The 20,849-nt window shown below is 34.0% G+C and overlaps 2 protein-coding genes across 3 annotated transcripts; one reads left to right on the forward strand and one right to left on the reverse strand.

Annotated features, from left to right (window-relative positions):
• LOC115968025 (26S proteasome regulatory subunit RPN13) lies at window positions 1-10,697 on the reverse strand. Of its 2 annotated transcripts, XM_031087213.1 has the most exons (14): window positions 10,532-10,697; window positions 10,269-10,320; window positions 7,068-7,160; window positions 6,842-6,901; window positions 6,117-6,155; window positions 5,947-6,021; window positions 5,753-5,819; window positions 4,473-4,554; window positions 3,025-3,143; window positions 2,890-2,913; window positions 1,563-1,657; window positions 1,397-1,474; window positions 1,233-1,287; window positions 1-406 (listed from the first exon to the last, which is right to left on the reverse strand). In XM_031087213.1, the coding sequence occupies exons 2-14, from the start codon at window positions 10,305-10,307 to the stop codon at window positions 267-269; spliced, it is 966 nt and encodes a 321-aa protein (XP_030943073.1). In that variant the 5' UTR covers window positions 10,308-10,320; window positions 10,532-10,697; the 3' UTR covers window positions 1-266. The 2 variants fall into 2 exon arrangements, with proteins under 2 accessions (XP_030943073.1, XP_030943074.1); XM_031087214.1 differs by lacking the exons at window positions 10,269-10,320; window positions 10,532-10,697 and having other exon boundaries at window positions 7,063-7,143.
• LOC115968024 (protein APEM9) lies at window positions 10,571-20,208 on the forward strand. Its single transcript, XM_031087212.1, has 7 exons — window positions 10,571-10,642; window positions 14,537-14,616; window positions 14,823-14,999; window positions 16,715-16,792; window positions 18,259-18,544; window positions 18,844-19,202; window positions 19,871-20,208. The coding sequence occupies exons 2-7, from the start codon at window positions 14,561-14,563 to the stop codon at window positions 19,995-19,997; spliced, it is 1,083 nt and encodes a 360-aa protein (XP_030943072.1). The 5' UTR covers window positions 10,571-10,642; window positions 14,537-14,560; the 3' UTR covers window positions 19,998-20,208.
• Window positions 20,209-20,849: the final 641 nt, after the last annotated feature.

Here is a 20,849-nt window from a genome sequence, read left to right on the forward strand (position 1 = left end):
TGAGACGCATAATCTGATTGTTTTATTTAAAAAAAAAAAGGGGGTTATAGATCTGTGTAGAGAGGAGTTATAAATGCAAATTAAAACCAACCCTTTACCCACAAACAAAAAACAAAAACAAAAACAAAAAAAAAAAGAGAAAAAAAAGGGAAAAAAACATTTTTCCTGAATATATGTGAACAATACAAGGTGAGCAAAGGAGAGTCTCATTTGCCTAAAATAAACATGGAGAAAAGAAACGAACAGGAAGCACGAAAGTGCCTCCACTACGACTCATCCATGTGATCATTACGGTTACAAGATTGAGATCTTAAATCCTTGTCATCTTGCCTTGACTCCTGGGAATCTAATGTCTTGGAAACTGAATCCTCAAGTGCCTCAAGAAAGGACAATACGGTGAAGTTGTCTGCAAGAAAAGATGAAAAGAAAATGGTCACATAACAACCCCTCTTATATAAGGAACTACAAACCCCTCTTTCTTCTCTATTTCCTTTTCTAAAAATGAATTGTGAACGCTGAAAATTAAAAACTGGCAACATCTCTCTACATGTTTGGATCCAACAAAGATGCTCTTTTTCACGAACATTTCGTGCCACATGGTTTCGAGGAAATGTTCCTGAACATCGCAGCAGTATATGAAAGAGAAAGGTAAGCCACTAGACCAGCTGCTCATTATAAAGGCTATGAACCTTACAATAGGCTGTGCATTTTTTTTTTTTTTTTTAATCGGTAAATTACACAGCACTCCCAATGGATTGATTTGAAAACACCCATGAACCCTTTGTCTACTGTTGAGAGGAGGAAATGCCATTTAAGGCAGAGCTCATTGACTTACAATGCACTTTTCATTTTTTTCTGACAACAAATAATATTTTCATAAATAATAAAAAAGATATTAAAATAATCTAGGGAAAAAGTTGAAGCATACAGATTATATACCCATTGGCATCAGCAACTTAAAACGAACAATACATGGAATCTAAGAAATTGAGGGCCTCCTATCATCTACTAACATCCAAGAGAATAAGGAACTGACAAACTCAAGACTTTATTCACTCCAGTGAATGCTCCTGCCCATCAAACAAGTAGCCCAAACCAACATTTTTCCCTTTCCCTTATATATTAACATTATACACTAGTAACCAGTAGCATGCTAAAGACACAATACTGCAGAGTAAATTGGGGAATAAAAAAACCAAAGATAAGAGATTCTAGAACCACTAACAACTTACATTTACTTGGGTCAATTCCAAACTGAGTCAAATCTATCTGTCCAGTTTTAAGTACCTACAAGAAATGCCAGGATAAAAAAGAAAGAAAAAAAAGTTACCCTTGAGAGACTTCTACAGCATCATACACAAATAAGAAATTAAATAAATAGGGTTCAAATTCTCACATAAGTAAATGAATCTACTTGTTGACGGAATGGTGGACTTTGTAGCAACTCTAATATATCCTCTGGAGTCCATTGACCCTGAAAGCTCATAAGCAATTAAAGTTGTAAAATGGACAACACTAAGGTAAAGGAATTATGGAAACTACAACTCCAAACTATTGTATACCTCAGGTAAGTATGATGTTAAATGCTCTTCCAATTGCAATGTCTCAATCAATGGCATTATCAATTCAGGCTTCAAAATATCTCCTAATCCCAAGCCTAGCCAACAAAAGAAAAGTCAGAAAATAAAATCCATATGCCAACAAAAGTAGAAATGCATGCAGTATTAGTACAACCAACTGAACCATGAACCCTACATAAAATTAACAGATTTTATGAACTCATTCACAGATCCTACTTGAAAAAATTTGACCTAACTACACTACCACGAAAGCAAATAAAAATCCAGCCATTAAAAAAGATCTGGCATAAAAGGCATATCAATGAAAACCAACTTACGGTAAACCTGCCCCTCTACAAATCTATTGTTACCTGGTCATACTCTTTTTAGTATCATTCACTATTTTAACAATTCTTTCTGTTATTTTGATTTGTAAGTTACAGCCAGTGGGCATTGAAGCCAACATCATCCTCCATCTTACTCTTACCAGGAAATGAGGTGCCATTTGAGCTACAGCTTTTTGGCCATTATTTATACGAAACTCAATACAATGAATCAAGAGGTCTACACAGAAGCAGGTAATAGAGAAAGAAATGCAAATCGGAAAATGATAACCAGACTTTCTTATTGGGTGATCCAAAGGATAAATAACTTCACATGCTAAATAAATAATAATAATAATGGCTCTTATTTCTTTCATTTTCCACCTGGTAATGTATGTTTTGTGATCTATTTCATTGTGTGTGGCAAGGACAATGCTTAACATAACTTTAACACTAGTTTAAATTCTAATATGTGCATCACACATAATTTGACTTCAATAAAGGTTTCTCACAAGTCACAAACACCTGAAAAAGAAGAGGAACTGGGAGAACAATAAGGAAAAGGACACACATGGATGTAAAGAGCTGTGAAGCAGGACCTAATTAGGAAGACAGGAAAATTTCAGGAATTGGGGAAGAACCCAGATAAGTGGCTTATTAACCTAAGCAAGCCTCTCAATCCAAAGAAGTGCTGAACAATAATTCTGGGGGAGGCATCAGTCCATAACTTTGGATCCAACTCAACTATTCCCCTTTGACTTGAACTAACGAACACATTAAATATATTTTTCTTCTTTTTAGTTATTCAATTTCCCCTTTTCTTAATTAAATATTGGATAAGAAACTATGCCACATGGTCCTAATAAATATCCTAGATGGGAGCAACCCATTAATGTAAAGCTTTGAAAGTGCATTTAATACTATCCGTTACTATCAATTGACAGACGTAATTTACAGTCTAGCAGATACCAGAGATTGATATATAAAACAACAATCAAATTTATCACCTCCATCTGGATCTCCAGCAATATCTGCATAATGTATCATCAAATAAGAAAAGTGAGATTTTAGACCATCAAAATCACGCATGCACGCGCGCGCACACACACAAACAAGCATTCTTTAAGGAGACATCTTCATACCTGCAGGTCCGATGTTACTCAAGATTCGTTGCAGGTCTTCCAATTTCACTGGTCCAGATGATGAGCTTACTTCACTGGTTACATCTGCACTGAAGTTTGGGACAACCAAGTTTCCAGCTCTGGAGATCAAATGAAAAAAACAATATGATATACAGCGACTTGGAAAACAAAGATCAACAAGAGTAGAGTGCAACAAATCACTTCTAAATTTTATAAAAGAAAAAAGATTCATCAAAAAACTTTATAAGTTATGGCCTGCACAAAACCCCCCAAAATTCCATTCTCCGCGGCCAAAAACCACCTTAACCTACTAATAGTGCCAAGACTAGATGCATTGCAATGTGCACCAAACTTAAGAAAGACAGTAACAGGCCTTGTGAATGATCAAGGGATGCAATACTTGGTCCAATGGGAGGCCAGAAATGGCCTGTGATACGCAATGGTTCCATGCATGGGCAAGTTTCCTTGTAAAAGTATTATGCAATCAAATGTAGAATCATTCTCCAAATTGATAGACTTGTCACAATTATGTGAACTTGGACTCAAAACCAGGGTTCTTGGCTTTAACACTGTTCAAGTTCTAGGCCGTCAGTGGTAAATGTGCCTAGATTACCTGGCAACTGGCTCTGGTGAGTGGGGTTAGTTTGCCATAGGTTTAGGTTTTACTAGCTAGAGGCGAGTCCTAAGGACTCTTCTTTAGAAAGGTTCCCTACAGTATCAAAAAAAAAAAAAAAAACACTGCTAGGAATAATATGTACAAATAAAACCACATGCACTGCACGCTAGTCCAACAGAGACAGCACATAATGGTTAACTTAAGTATGCACAAATTAAAGAGGTCCTAAAATATAACACCATGAAGAAACCTATCTTCACCTTTCAAATGAATTCCCTGTCCAAATTTCCCATCATATTTGGTGTCACAATAACCCTTTTCTTACCGATCATCGACAAAATACCTCTGTTGATTTGTTCTTACAAGTTAATTTTCTGGCCACCTATATAATCCGTTTGTTAAACATGAATTAACATGAACTGGTTCCTACCTTTTGGAGATCAGCTGTCGTATTTTGAATATTGCATATGATTGTTGGTGAGGTGGAGGGGGAATTTACAACTTGAATTTCTACAAGTACTAAAGTAAAAACAAATTCCAGTTCATTTTTGGATTATGTATCTTGTAAGTATTAGGAGTTCAATTATTTTGTTAGAAGCTAGCAACATATCAATACACATAAATATGATCATTGACTGCCTGATTAACAGGTTAGTAAAGTAAACAGCTTTTAAAAATTATGTAACTTGTAAGAATTAGGAGTTCAATTTATATAACTAACAGCATTGCAAGAGTTGTTACAGAAACTTCATACTCTCAGTATAGTAGTATTGTTCAGTAGTTAAACCCAAAAAATAAAAAAGCATAAGTTCTTCTATTATAAGAAATATACCTTGATGAGATGTCATCTTCAACCATATCTTCAGAAACTTGTAGAGGAACAGAAGCATCAGGCTCCTCTTCACCAACGAACTCTGTTAAACAAAAAATAAAAATAAAAAGTTTAAACTTGATGGAGATATCTCACAATAAAGCAAAATAGCCAGCTTACTTTGAAAGTAGGTTATATGTTACTATTTTTTTTTTCCTCTTATAAGTGTTATATAATATATAAAACTTGCACTAAATAATATAATGCCATATAATACTATAGCATACCCTCCTGTATTGTATTAGGTTATATACCTTCTTATATTACATTATATGAATTACATAAAATATGAAAACCTTCAACAAATTAACAAACTGTGGTAATGTATGAAAAATTACTGGGGGATGAGAGCAGCTTTTCAAAACAACAGGCATGGTTAAAGCGAAGATGTATAGACAAACACACAGTTAAGAAAAAAGAAACACTGAAAATGGATGTTTTTACTTTTAAGTTAAAAAAGAAAGGAAAAGTGAAAAATTACAGCAGAATTAAATAAAGATAAGACAAGGGATTTCGCATGGAAAATTTGGCCATGCACAAAAGATATCAGACACAGACAGACACACCATCAGTAACATGAGTCATTTCAGTTTAGAGGCATTTAAAAACCATGATGAATTACAGTTTATATACCTTCTTATATTACATTATATGAATTACATAAAATATGAAAACCTTCAACAAATTAACAAACTGTGGTAGTGTATGAAAAATTACTGGGGGACGAGAGCAGCTTTTCAAAACAACAGGCATGGTTAAAGCGAAGATGTATAGACAAACACACAGTTAAGAAAAAGGAAACACTGAAAATGGATGTTTTTACTTTTAAGTTAAAAAAGAAAGGAAAAGTGAAAAATTACAGCAGAATTAAATAAAGATAAGACAAGGGATTTGGCATGGAAAATTTGGCCATGCACAAAAGATATCAGACACAGACAGACACACCATCGGTAACATGAGTCATTTCAGTTTAGAGGCATTTAAAAACCATGATGTACCCCCCAAAAAAAAAACACATGTATTTGGTGAATAAACAAACATGTTAGCCCGTATTGTGCTTGATGGGAATATGGCCTTCAAGCAGAATCATAAAAGAGGATCCATGCAGACAATGTCAAATAATTGGGACAAATCTCTATGCATTCTAAAACTACAGTTAGTGGAAATTTGTTTTTTGTAAGTAAATAATTTCATTAAAAATAGAGTTGGTGGAACTTAAATAAGCAAAATGAATTTTATACCTAATGGTCGGTTCATGTGGTAGTTGGCTAAGCTACATAATTGTGAGTCACCATCAGCATTAGGCTCCTGAAACCAATTCAAGGAATAAATGTCATAATATTAGAACTTGTGGCTCAGCTAATAATACAAAAAAGGAGGAAAAAGAAAAGAAAAGAATATATATATATATATATATATATAAACATTATATGACCTGCATCCAAAACATGAACTTTCGGTCGTCGGTATTGAACTTCAATATGTAAACCCTTCCTGATGATTGATTAACCTGAGTAAATCAAGAATGATATTCACGATGATCAATACTAGACTCAAATATACCACAATTATAAAGGCCAAACAATTAAACACAAAGTGATATACCTTTTCAAAAACTGCTTCATCAGGAAAGACAATCTGATCCTATGATATTTTGTGTCAAGAAAAATTTTAGAAGTAAAAAAGTTCCGATCAATAGCCACACAAGAAACACTAATAATTTCTCAAAAAAAAAAAAAAAAAACTAAAGGTACAAAGATAAAAATTAGAACAAAGCACTGATGAGGGAAGAGGAAGAAGGGGAAGAAATCAAACAGGCTCCCAAAGGCAGGGGCAAGGACTAGGCTATAATATGAAACCACTATGGAGAAACAACAATAATGTCATCTAATAACAGTGAAAGCAATGAATCTAATTATGTCAGTTGCTACTTCCATGAAAGAAACAGAGACAATGAGTTCACTACTTATTTTGGATATTACTGGTAACAAACTATTTAGCATGACAGCCCTATCACACAGCACACCAATACACGCAAATAGAATAAAAGATGTGGCCCACGCATATCTAGCTGTCTTTTACAAAATTATTATGTTAAGTTATTCACATGCATCTTACACATACCAGATGTGTCCAATGTATTAGCCATTAATACACGGGAGTTTAAAGCTATCCATGCTTCCTAGCTTGACATACAGTAGAATAGTGGATCTAATTATCTAACTCAAAGTCAAAAACACAACCAAACACAACAACATTGTGTGCATTTCAATCTCTCTACACCATTTGCCACAGCAGCCAGTGAAAAGTAAAAATGATAACTAGGATACATCTTCGACAGCATTCTTTGTTCGATCAATCCACTGAAAATGGACCAATCCTTCCTCCCCCTGACACAAATACAAGATATATTTTCTTAGAAGTTGCACCAAAGCATAGGTGTTAAGATAAATTAAAAATAACAGAAAATGAACACTCAAAACTTCAGTAGAGGTAGATCTATAGACAAATGGAATGTCAAAAAAAATATATTAGGTAGGTTTTTATTTACCATACCCTTGCTATGCGAACAAGCCCTTTGCGAGTATCAGGGACAACCCTTTTCCCCTCAAACAACATTTTACCAGCACGGAACTCCAGCATAATTTCCTGCCAATTGAAGCTTGTTTGATAAATTCATGCAACAGATACCATGGGAAACAAGAAAACTGGATACACACCCATGTCCCAAAATATTTATCTCATGCCACATGCTGAATATTATTAACCTCAAATGTAAATGCCAAACAAAAAGCAGAGCAGAAGCACAGGAAGAATCAAAAGAAGAATAACAACAAGTGTGGCCAAAATGATGAGCAGATAAAGCGCATTACAATATAGTACATACAAGTTCACAGAGACAAAATAGCATGCTTGTGCCTCCTAAATGTACTGGATTCTTTATAAAATTGTTGAATTTCGTGTCCAGAAAAATTCCACCTGTATGTCTAGCTATATAATATCCCATGCTGCAATACCAGACACCATGCCACAATTGAGCATTAACGTCTGGATTTCAGGTTATTGATCTAAAAATCAACAGCAAGACAAGGTATTTTCATAACAGAAGGAGGACAGGAGACGAAAGAGGAAAGGATCTCTAGACGCTACTCTAGGCTTTTTACCACTCCAAAAGCATAGGTCTAATGCAAATCATTTATTTTCAAAGGCAATATCTTATTAGAGCTAGCATAGGTTAGTTTCTTTCTTTGGACAGTGGTGTTGGGGAAAATTTTGACCATTGATAATTTACAGAGGTGACAAGTGGTTGTGGTGGATTGATGTTGTATGCGTAAGAGGAACAGGGAGACTATTGATCAATTACTCCTCTACATTGCCCCGTAGCTCAAGAGTTGTGGACTAGGAAGCACAGAAACTTCATTTGCGGTGCTGTACTTGTGTTGTACCTGCCATGTCATGTTATAATTTTTAAGGAATTGCTCATGTCCCTGAGTAGCATCCGTATCCATGTCCATGCTTCCTAGGTTGCGGAATAAGGTGTGTTCACTATTTGGGGTTCATTGGGTCATGCCACATGGTGTTATGGAACTTTTAGCTAGTTGGGCAGGCAAGTTCAATAGACACAAAACTAAGGTGCTTTGGAGTATGATCCCTAATTGTCTTATGTGGGTTATCTGGAGGGAAAGGAATGCACGTACCTTTGAAGGGAATAAAAGATTGATTCATGAGTTGATGCTTTCCTTCTTTGAGAGTTTGTTTGAATGAGCAAATGCTTTGGGTGTTCTTACTTTTATTTCTATGCTTGGTTTGCTTGATTTTTGTACTTTCATTGTTATTTTAGTTTATATTTTCTGTTGTCTCTATAGCACACTGCCTATGTGCCTTGTTTTCATTGTATTGTTTCTAATAGGTATGCCTTGTTTTCATTGTAATTTCTAATTTCAAATTTCAATGACATTTTTACTTATCAAACAAAAAAATGTATAGCCTATACGAGGTAGGCAGACCACTCACAAATTAACATCGATGATAGTTCTAGATCTAGTCCAAGAAAAACAACTATAGGGGTTCTATTGAAAGCACTGAATTTGGGATATGATAAAAGTAGTTCCTGTTTGGAATTCAATCCTAATTGCATAAATGGAGCACACAAAGGAGCCAATGCAAGTGGATGTCCATCACAAACTAGATAAAAACAAAATACAAGAGAAGCCTAGTAGAGAAAATTATCAAACCTAAATGGCCCGTTCAAAACAAGAATATATAGGTTGACTTTCATGCAAACCTAATGTTCTTTAGCTCAATGTTGGGCTTATTATTACTTGGCAAGTTTACTCCCATGGTAAAAGAATTAATGCACATGATGAATGTGATCCTTCTACCTCGCCATCCATGTTACCCTTACAAAGGAATACGGTGCCATTTAAGCTCCTGCTGGGCTTTTTTGAAATACAAATTTCCCTTTCACATTAATTTTGACAAATATAAACATATCTTGCTTTTCATTTATTTTTGCTTTCGGTATATCCATTGTCACAAAGATTAATAAAAGACTACAACATTCTCAGATAAGAGATTAAACCAACTCTTCCTTTCTACAATCACATAAATATGTAACAAGCCACCAATGACCTTTAAGTCAAATGGCATTTCCTAGTGTTTCCAACAGAGATATCCAGGGTACAAACCCCCCTTCCCCACTTAAAATGTGTGCATATTTGTGTGTGAGTGTCATTTATCTCCATTTCTTAAAGACTACGGGTCTTACAATTTTCTCTTTCATTTACTTGTTTTTTATAAAATCTTTTACATGCAACCAAGATGGAGTGTGAATATGATTGTATCTAATCCATAACTATAAGTAATACTACAATGAAGTTAATTCTCCGATATAGACTGCTTTGATGTAAGAATGTCAGGGGCTTTGTGTGTTGCTTACTTGCTTTACTTATGCAGGATTTCAACTACTCTTTTTTTAAAAAAAATTCTTGCTAGTTTTTGTAACATTAGGAGGAGCTTTCTCGGTGAGTCAGGTTTTCTGCTGGTTTTGCACTTGTTATAAAGATCACACTGTTTATTGGATAGTGTACTCATTCATCCAATAGTATTTAAAAAAGAAAAATTAAGTTGGACCTTCCTAGGCTAACAAAGAATCATTTTCTATGATTCCAATACAAAGAAACAAACCTTCCCTTCTTCAAACAAGCATTTCTATACATATTAACTGAAAACTCGCAATTAGTATCAAATACTCCAATTAGCCCATGAGCGATTTTAATCCCTAAAGTTTAAAGTGTGATCGCTTTCCGTCCCTATAACATGTCTGATGTAGTGTAATGATGACGTGTCACTTTAAAGCGATCATGAGACTGAAATCACACATATGCTAAACTTTAGTAACTAACAATATATTAACCAGAAACTCGCAATTAGTATCAAATACTCCAATTAGCTCATGAGCATGATTGCTTTCCGTCCCTATAACGTGTCCGATGAGTGATGACGTGTCAATTTTCAGTTTGGCCACGTCATAAAACAGACTAAAAGCCATCACTTTAAACTTCAGAGACTAAAATCGCTCATAGGCTAAAACTTTAGGGAACTAACAGTATATTCTCAAGGCCATACACATACGTATATCATGTACATGTATATACGCACGCATACAAAAACATGTATATTGTACGGAACCACATACATACATACATACATACATACATAGAAAATTATGATAAAATGGTAAAATATAAGATGTACCTGCATTTGTGGAAAAGCTTCGGTCGAAGACGAACCCATAGCTCCGGTTATTCTAAGTAAAATAAAATAAAAACAATTTATCAGATTAAATAATTATTTAATGTTTAATTTCTTTGATTCATTTTTAAGTCCTAGTAATTCATTAGAATTTTTCTTTCTATTATATAAATAAAACCCTAGGTACTGACTGAGAGATAAATCAAAACCCTAGAGAAAGGAAGTTTAATTAAAAAAAATTAAATAAATAATAAAAATAAAAATACCTGTATAAATTCACGAATATTCTTCTTAATCGGTATTCGGTGGTGGTGAGATTCAAAACTATGCTCAGGTTTGTGTAAGAGAGAGAGAGAGAGAGAGAGAGAGAGAGAGAGGTTTATTTAGGAGTTATCGACTTTATTATGAAGGCTCAAGGTTGAGTTGAGTTGATATATTGGATCAGACGTCACAATCAAATTACCCATTTGACATTCAAGCCCCCACCGCCTCGATTTTTTTTTTGTTTTTTTTATTTTGTTGGGAAGTCGGTAATTTATTAGGATAAAGTATTAAATTTGAGAAATGACATGTCTATAACATTTTTACCATATTTTTAAAATAAATCCTAAGTGACTAGTTGTTACTAGTTATTATTATTAGGAAAAAAAGTAATTTTAGTGTTAATTTCGAAATTTGAACCAATAACAACTAACCACATGTGATTTGTTGTAAAAATATTGTAGACATAACATCTCTCATTAAATTTTGTCTTTTGGTAAAATTTGCTTAATAGTATTTTTTTAAGGAAAATTTTAGGAGAGTAGTATGTGACTAAAGTTATTTATTTAAACTCCTTTTGGAACTTGAGTTTGTCAAACTTGAAATCAAGTTTAGTGAACTTGAGTTTCGATTTGTTATACAAAATTAAGCTATCACACAACTTAAACTAATTGAAACTCGAGTTAGATAAACTCGATATTTTGGGTTGAAACTCGAGTTTGACAAACTCAAGTTCCAAAAAGAGTCTATATAACTAAATAACTTCAATCACATGTTATTCTTCTAAAATTTTCCTTAAAAAGTACTATTCAACAAATTTTGTCTCAACTAATTTGTAGGAAATTTTCTGATTAGGGAATTCTTATAACAATTTATATGTGTATTTTTAGTCGTATCATCTATTTGAAGTATATATCAAATAATTCCCTCAAAAAAATTATATGTAAAATAATTTAATGAGCCATGCAATTTAGTAAGCAAATAGTATTATGAATTGGAGGGGATTTTTTGAAGTTGGTTTGGAGAAAATTAGGAAAACCAACACAGAGAAAAAAAAAAAAAAAACAAAACAAAAACATTTTCTTGCTTTTTGTATGGGTATTTCATAATTCCCCTTAAGTCGAGCAATTTCCCTCTTTAACTATTAAAAATAGCAAATATTATAGGCCATTTTAATTAGATCAACTTCACCAACAAGGTCGTAAGGGGCATTTGGTTAGAAATTTACTAAGACTTGAGAATATAATGACATTCTTATGTTAGGTTTATTCCTAATAATTTTATATGAATTTCTTTATTTTTTCCAGACTAAACACAATATCAAGTCATTTTTTATAATCTTTTTCTAAATAAATAATAAGAAAGAAAATATAAAGTATAAATCATGGAAAATTCACTAAAATTAAATTCTAACACTCTTCAAATAACATATATAATACAAAAATAATTTTTAAATTCTTGTTCTTCATGACAATCATGACATCATGCTTTGTTAATAAAAATAGTTTATTTTCTTTTAGCAACTAACTTAATCCCAAATATGAGATTTTTATAATTTAAAAAAAAAATCCCAAATAGGAGATATATAAAGACTAATTCTTAACCATAATTTTTAAAAAAGAGATAAAGATAACTTTTTTGTTTGTTTGTTTTATTTCTATTGGTTAAAGGGTATGGAGGAATTGGTAAAATTATAAATTTATGCCCCAAAAAAATTGAACTTTTGGGTAAATCTTTGGTGCTTCTGGAATAGAGTGATGTGATACTCAATTCTCTTACATTTTTTATTAATTCATATCAGTTGGCAACTCATATAGAAAGTCTATATGAGGGATAATTCATGTAACAAAGTCAATTAGTCAAGTTAGTTAAAGTTAGTTAGAGTTAGTTACCAGTAGCACATGCATGAATTAGTTAGAATAGTGGAGAGCCCATTCAACATGTGTTAAGTATGTGAATAACCATCTTTTACATATGCTAAATGAACAACTGATAGGTATTACGGAAGTCCATGTATAACAACCCAATTGTAAACCCTAGTCTCCTTAATGAATACCAATGCATTTTCTTAACTCTCTCTCTCTCTCTCTCTCTCTCTCTCTCTCTCTCTCTTGTTTTTTCAATACTTTAAGTCATCCTACACCAACACACACCACATGCATTAATTCCTTTCATACATGTACCCTAGACTATTTTCATCATCAACCCTATTCCCCTAACACTCAAACACCTAACCCTAAACACTCGTCAATAGTCTTTTAGCTCAACTGACATTTTCTAGTGTTTCTAGAGACATTTAGGGATTAAATCTCACCAAACACTCAAACACTTAACCCTAAACACTCGCCAATAGCCTTTTAGCTCAATTGACATTTTCTGGTGTTTCTAATAGAGACATTCAAGGATTGAATCTCACCTTCTTTGATTATCAAAATGTACATATAAACCCTAAACCCTAAAAGACCTAAACACCACCTTAATCCTTTCAGTACCATTAAAAATGGTATCAAAGCAAACTTGGTAACCCCTATGTGGGCTTGAATATATTGCCCACAATGTGGGCCTTATCAAGGAGCCTCAAATGTGTTTGGGTTCATTTGGATTTTACAAACCACTACAAAGAGCCTCTCCATGTTAGATACTTGAGTAAAGTTCGGTCTCCTATTCTTTTTATTTATGATAGACTTGGAGTTAAATCCTAAATCTCTTTCTTGGACATGAAACAAAGCACTTGGCATTGCTATTGCAAGAATCAGCCTTCCTTTGCATTTGAATTGGTTCCTCATAATATGCCCTTTTAAAGGAATTGGGGTATTTAAAATTGCAATTGCTTAGGTATTGACTTAGGGGAATGTGAAACTAGGACTCATGTACAATTTTCGTTTGAATAAAGCTATTGTGTATTTTATTTTATTTTATATAAAAAGTGGATGACACGTCATCTAAAATAGATAAGTTTATTGCTCTACTAGCCACGTACATAAGAAAATTTAACAAAAGCGAACGAAAAATCTAATATAACTTGTTTTTAGAACCTTAGAGACTAAAATCACTCCTTTGAAATATTGAAACTAAAAACACTCAAATTTTAAACTTTATAGGTAATTATTTATTTATTTTTAAGAGAATTTCAACTTATGGAGTCCACTCCTGATGATTGCTATTTATTATTAGACCAAGGCACTAATCGGTTTTTAGTATAAGCGGGGATTGAACTTCAAATTTCTTATTTAACCATTAGAGAATTTACCAGCTGAGTCAACTAAAATCCACTTTTATAAGTAATTATTGAATACTCTTGATAATCTAATGGGAAAAGAAAAAAATCATTAATTAAATTCATGGTGCCACCTGCCAATACCTTGGAGCAAAATTAATGTGGTCTTTTATTGATTTATTTTGGATAGTTCCATAGTTACAAAGGGGTGAGATAATTTTCCCTTTTTATTTTGAAGTAAAATATTTTTTTCAGAAAATATTTTACACATTCTAAAAAAATATTTTACACATTCTACCATGTTTTTGGAGTAAAATCCGGTTATCTCTAACCAAAAAAAAAAAAGGACAAGGATTTCTTGCACGCAAGCCTGCAGCATATGCTGCATACTGGGACAGGTGTCAAAAAATAAAGAAAAACACATATGCAAGAGACCCATTTTAAGTGAGATTCTGTTAACCTAACGTTAACTATTTTCTCTCTCAGTACAGACGACTACGTTGGTGTTGGTGTTGGTGTTGGTGGGGTAACGTTGTTATTATTCTGTAGCAAGCAGCTTAATCCTCACCATCGCAGACTTCCACATTCCTCGCCCCAACACCGACGAGCTTCTCATCAAGACCAAGGTCCGCTACTCTTAAAATATCAAATCTGACCCGATCAATCAAGGGTTAAGGGTTAACAGCAATTTTCTCTTAAAATGGGTCATGTGCGTTGCACATGACTCTTGCATATCCCCTTATATTATTTCTTTCTCCCCTACTTGCACAGCCAAAGCTCCTACCATACTCAGAGAGAGAGAGAGAGAGAGAGAGAGATGGCTGTAATTGAATCAAATCCTTCAATTTGGGAAGAAATCGAGCGCTCCGAGAGGTAATTTGGCTTAACTATAATCTAACTTCTTTTCGTTTTTTATATTCAATTTTCTTCAAAGCAATTAAATTATTATTATTATTTTTTTTTTTGGGGTTTAATTTGGGTTCTGTTTGAATTTGAAAATTTTAAGAATTGAAAAACACTGCCATAAAAGTTTTGATATTGTTGTGTTGTGTTGTGTTGTGTTGTGTTGGGAATGGCAGCTACCTTGTTTGTTCAATGTATTCGGAGGCAGAATCATTAGCTTCGTCCATATTGAAGCGTCTTTGTAACGATGATGGTAAAAGCATTTTTGAAGTCGGAGAAGAAGATGTTGGATTCCGTGACATGTTGGAGTCGACCGGTATGGTGTTAGTCCAATCCTTGAAGGCACTAGGAAGGTACCTTTCATTAAACTGTTACATTTTTTTTTTGAGAGAGAAACATGAATTTCATTGAATTTATGTTACTTTTTAAGACTTGCTATTACTGTGTTTTGGAAGTTTTTATAAAAGGATGGAGTAGAGTAGGATAGAAAAATGCCTTCTAGGCACGAAGATAAACTGCTTAGCCCATCAAGGTGACAAGGCCCCTGGATTACCCGTAAACTGGTTCTGGCGGGTGGGGTCAATTGCCTGTAGGAGTTTAATTAACAGTGAGGATTGTATAGTATACTTGTACCGTGTAACTAATTTGAGTGAAGTTCACCTATGTCGTTAAAAAAAAAAAATTAATTAAAGGATAGAATAGAGTAAGATAGAAATGAAACAAGGTTGTATTTTACTAGATAAAAAGGTCATACTAGTGCACAATGCTCTCAATTAATGTAGGGAATGCAACATTCTGCTCACTTGTAAGTAGAACATTGATATGGGAATGGATGTCCCATTGGATGGGTTTATTAGACGTATATGGGTTTCTTCTTTTTCTTAAAGATCCATGTTCTTCTATGAGTTTTTTTTTGGCTAGATTTGATGTTTTCTTGGCTGTTGATTTGTTATATAATGGTTTTGGAAATGCTTGGGGATTCATTAAATGGTTTGATATTGAGCATTTTTGAATGGATGGAGTTTGGGCCTTCCAGTGCAAACAAAATGGTTTCCAGAATTCTTTGGGATCAGCCGTGATAAGGGGTCTGCTGGTGGCAGGGGGATGGTTTATTCTATTCTATTAAATGGAGTTGGGCATCGTAAGATGTGCTGGAAACCTGCTAAGAGTATGGGTTTTTTTGGTGCACGGGTATTATCGTGTTTTGACCCTTTCTAATGATATGTCTTTCTTATGGAAGAGCAGTTGGAAGTCGAAAATCATGCTCAGAGTAGCTTTCTTTTCTTGCACAGCAGCATCGGGGAGAAGTTTGACTATTGAAAACTTGTGTAAGAGGAACATTTGGGTCTTGGATTAGTACTATATGTGGAAAGGTAATGGGGAAACGGTGGATCACTTATTTCTTCATTGTCTTGTTGCTATGGAGTTGTGGTTGATGGTGTTTGGCTAGTTTGGAGTGTTCTAGGTCATGCCAAAGACAGTGGTAGAATTACTTGCTTCTTGGCAAGGGCTATTTGGTTGTCATAAGAATGGAATTGTTTGGAAAGCTGTTCCACACTATTTGATGTGGTGTGTTTGGGGGGAGTGGAATGCCTGAAGCTTTGAGGATGTTCAATGGAATATGCTGGACATCGAATTGTTCTTCTTTAGGACTTTGTTGGATTAGATGTCAATTGTAGATTGATATTTTGTAATTTACGGGATTGATTGAACTGTCCCCATTTGTGTACATCCTGTATACTTGGGTGATTGTTTTATTTGATATCAATAAAGTTTTCATTATTTATAAATAAATAAATAAATAAAATTTGATGCCCCTTTCTCTTATAAAAGAATTATATTTGGGAGGATTTCTTTATAACTCTCATAAAGGTTATTTTGGGAGATGGTAATTTAATTCTTCTCCTTTCCCATCTTCCAAATGATATAATTAGATCATTTTATTTTTCTCTGTTTTGTTCCAAAACTCATCAACTTGTTATAATGGATGTTATTTTTGGCTAGGCAAATGGAATGTGTTTTGGTAATCTTGAAAATTTTACTCATAACTTCTTCTGGGTGCATGCAGGACATCAGAAATTCTGAATCAACTTAAACTACTATACGTGTCTGTTACAGCTATCCCTGTTCAAGTTCTACTTACTGGGTACCTTTATCTTTTGCACATCATACTTTCCGTTTATTTCAGTTTTGCCATGTGATTTGAATTTGAAAAGAATATATGAAGGGCTATATTCTAATTTTTTGTTGTCTGACCTTAAATTTAATAAAAATTGCTCAACCCTAAAATGTTCATTTTGTCAAAACAGCCATGATATGGATAGAATGTCCATAATTGGTCTTGTTTGATAGTATTTTTTTGGTATGTAAAGTAGTCCATTAAAATAAACAAGGCCAAAGGAGTTTTTAGGATATGTCAATTGTCTATTACCTCGGTTGTTCAAGGGATTCTGACCCTCCCTCTCTTCTCTCAATTTATTGGCTTTGGGGATGGATTTCCTTAAATCATCAGAATTTAAAGTAAATAATCTTCAATTATTATTTGAAATGCCTAGGTTGCACAACTACTTTACTTTTCTCAAATAACTAATACAACTTGGGACTTTTGTTTGCATGCAAAAGGCCAGGGAAAAGCTTTTCTTTTAAAAAAGAAATAATTCTTCATAGAGAACGAAGAGGTACTAAGGCATGTAGATGCATACAATAGCGTAAAAGGCTTAGAGAAGAGAATAGGGATCAATGAATTCAGGAAGATCTGTTCTTTTGGCATCCCAAAGTCTTACACACTGAAGGTCCCCAGTTCGGTCCTGGGCAGCATCATCATTCCATTTTTATTATTCATTAATATGTTTTTTCCCTCTTGCTTTTAATCCTTTTATCTATCCAAAAAAAAAATCCCAAAGTGAGGAGAGCACCAAAGGAATAGAGATTGATGAAGAATGTCATGAGTTTAACCAAGGAGAACTTCTAATTCATGTTGTGTTTCCATCACTTTTTTTTCTCCAAGCACATGTCTAAGAAGACAACATAGCCACTCTCCAGAAACTTTTATTGAAGCCCCTTTTTTTCCTCCCTATTAACTACTTTTCATGGGGGCTCAAGCTATGGCTTAAAGCATGTTTAAGTTTAATTTAATCCACAAAACGTAGGACATGGGGCATGGTTAAACTGTGGATTTATCTGCTTCTTTTCACTGTTTGCATGTTGGGCAAACTGAAGGGTCCATGCAGTGTAGCATCTTTATTGAAGTATTCCTATAACAGTGAAGGATCAACAAACCAATATGTTCTTTGATTCATACTTGTTATAAATGTCTTTATGATTAAGCATGTGGGATTTAAATGCATATTATAGTCTAGAAGATGTGGGAAACTTAACAAAGGAAAGAAGACATGGGTAATTCAGTCTTTCTATTTTGTCCATGTAACATAGGTTTTGCAAACATGTTCTTGGAAGGGGTATTCTCTATACTTCTAAAGGATTGGTTGTAAAATTAGAAGACATGGGTAATTCAGTCTATTTTGTTCATGTAACGTAGGTTTTACAACATATTCTTGGTATTCTCCATACTTTTAAAGGAGTGGTTGTAAAATTTTTATCATTGTTTGTCAGGGCTTGTTTTCAGATATCAGATGGTTCTTCTTTTGGTGTTCGAGAATTTCTTGAGGAGTTCCTTAGCAAGTGGAATTGTGTGGATGAACAATACTATGGTCTTGTTGGTGCAGAAGCAAATGTAGATTGTATGGCAAGATTTGAGAGGCATTTTATTTTGGGAGTTGATGAATATGTGGAAGTTGTTGAGGTCTATGCTGTGATGCTACTTGCAACAGTTTTACAAGATATGCACCTCGCTATCTCGTGGGTTGAGAAAGCTGCACTACCTGAGGAAAAACGACAGGTATATATGTGTATATATATATTATGTGGTACATCTAAGTTGGAATCACGCATTCACGCTTTATTATAATCAGTTGAGGCTGTTCTTGGATTTGGCAGTACATGTACTGTTCAAGAACTTACTGATTTTGTGATATTTGATATCATTTTTGGACTAAGCTATAAAATGATGATTGCTGATTCACATTATGCTCTATGTTATATAACATATCAAAATGATGATTGTAAACTTGATTGATTTTATTGATAGATGAAAAGAATATTCTTTCTTCTTATATTCTGCCATCTCCTTTCTTCTAGGTACTTCTGAGGAAATTGCACTCCCTGCATTCTCTTAAAGCCACCAACTTGTCACAAGGGTCCTCACCTCTGCCGACAGATAACCATGATGGCCATTTATCTTCACAGAAAGAACTGAATGTGTCTGAGGGTTCTCAAAAAGCCTTAAAAGCCACGCACCCACCTAATCAAAGGAATGTTAAAAAACAAGCAGTTTTAAAATTGTCTGAACGAATGGAGCCATATTTCTGGTGGTTTCGTACCATCACTTTGAAGTTTGGTAATGCTCGATTGGTCATATCTAATGGAAAGATTATGCTGGGCTGTTTGATCCTGCTCATGTTTTATGTTCTCCGAAGGAAAAAAGCTGCTTTGAAGAGGTAATGTATAATTATTCTCTCTGATCTACCATGACTTCAAATTCAAAGCCTCAGGTCAAAATCTATTCTTTTTTCTTTAGGTTCAAATCTTATTTGGTTCCCGGTTCATTTTGCTTGCTCTCAGTATGGAGTGCTCTAAAATAAAGAATGTTTAAAATGCCCTTTATTTGTTTAGCTGAAATGCCATCTCTTCGTCCTAGTTATCATAAACTTAATTAACAATTGATGGTGAATTGGAGGAGAATTGGGCTTTATAAATAGGTTCTTTAGATCCACATATGTTAATTGCTGCATTCCAATATTCCACACAGTTATATTTTATTGTTACTGTTGAGTTCCAAACTAATATTTATCTGGATGACTAATGTCATGAGTGGCCCCCCACCATTTCTCCCACCTCCTCCACTGCCCTCACTGCGAACCCTATTCCACAACACACAACTACTTTTCTCATGTTTTCCTGTCAATTCCCCAGCCAACACCAGGAAACTCCAAACTATTCCCCTCATGAACTGGACCTAACATATTTCATGGAATCACTTTGTTAAAACGAGTCATGTAAAGCAGTACAAATACTTAATGGAATTGAAAGTTTGAGGGCCAGTGGTGGAGAAGTTAATTATCATATGAAAGAGATATGATGTTTTAATAAAATATCTTTGTTTCAGGACTGTTACAAGACAAGCGCTGTTCTTGAAAGGAGCTCTGGTAGATTTGTGGAAGCTTGCATTTTCATACCAAGTGAATCCTCTAGCTGCTGTTCAACCTCTGGCTACTGCAACACGAGGACAGTGACATAAATTTTTAGTCATTATGCTCTTTAGGTGTCCAATACAGGTATAAATACAGATATCTTCAAATGAACAGCCTCGATTCTAAAGAGGCAATGTTGTTTTAGTATGGATCTTGTATTTCCTCTTGTCAATAATGCCATGCTATTGTAATCATGATTCATGAACTGGTATGAATTAAATATTTAACAAACAGGTGCAATTTCTATGTTTAACTGTTTGTTGCGAGGAACTAGATATATCATGTGAATTGTGATGCATATTTCCCACTAAACCTCATTATTCTATGTACATTTTCATGGTTATAATGAATAAACAAAGTGAGAATACAATAATTCATGCCCCACGATGCATTCAATATCAAGTGATTGTTTGTTTGCTGAGAAAGAGGAGATCGAAGGGGGCGAGGGGGGCAAAATGTTGGGCCAAGTGCCAATAGACACGTTGGGAATTTTGTTAAAATAGCAATGACATATTTGTTTTTACGTGACTTCTATTAGTCATTCTATTAACTTTTGAATCAACCTACTCTATAATTCGCACATATGGATTTGTATTTTATTTTTCAGTAAAAATTATGGCTGTGTATAAAAGAAGCTTGTGTTATCTAACATATTTGCATTGTCTGTTTCATTGCTCATGACATGGTCTTGGCATGATCACGACTGTAATCAGAAGGATGTTATATTGCCCAACATGATTGGATTTTGAAAACAAGTTGTTAGTTATTTTTTTTTTTGTTGAAAGATGACTGAAATTTCATTAAAACAGAAAGAACAATACAGCCAGTCAAAGCAGCAAATAGAAACAGGACACAAAGGAAAACAAACCAGCAACAAAATAGACCACAAACAAG

Source organism: Quercus lobata, chromosome 11 (genome assembly GCF_001633185.2).
Source record: "Quercus lobata isolate SW786 chromosome 11, ValleyOak3.0 Primary Assembly, whole genome shotgun sequence".
Taxonomy (NCBI): Eukaryota; Viridiplantae; Streptophyta; class Magnoliopsida; order Fagales; family Fagaceae; genus Quercus; species Quercus lobata.

Coding starts and splice junctions, on each gene's coding strand:
- LOC115968024 (XM_031087212.1), top strand. CDS start 14,561: ATGGCTGTAATTGAATCAAATCCTTCAATTTGGGAAGAAATCGAGCGC. Junction 16,793..18,258: donor GTTCAAGTTCTACTTACTGG/GTACCTTTATCT, acceptor ATTGTTTGTCAG/GGCTTGTTTTCAGATATCAG. Junction 19,203..19,870: donor AAAAAAGCTGCTTTGAAGAG/GTAATGTATAAT, acceptor TCTTTGTTTCAG/GACTGTTACAAGACAAGCGC.
- LOC115968025 (XM_031087213.1), bottom strand. CDS start 10,307: ATGGGTTCGTCTTCGACCGAAGCTTTTCCACAAATGCAG. Junction 6,902..7,067: donor GGCTTGTTCGCATAGCAAGG/GTATGGTAAATA, acceptor TATTTGTGTCAG/GGGGAGGAAGGATTGGTCCA. Junction 6,022..6,116: donor ATGAAGCAGTTTTTGAAAAG/GTATATCACTTT, acceptor TGATTTACTCAG/GTTAATCAATCATCAGGAAG.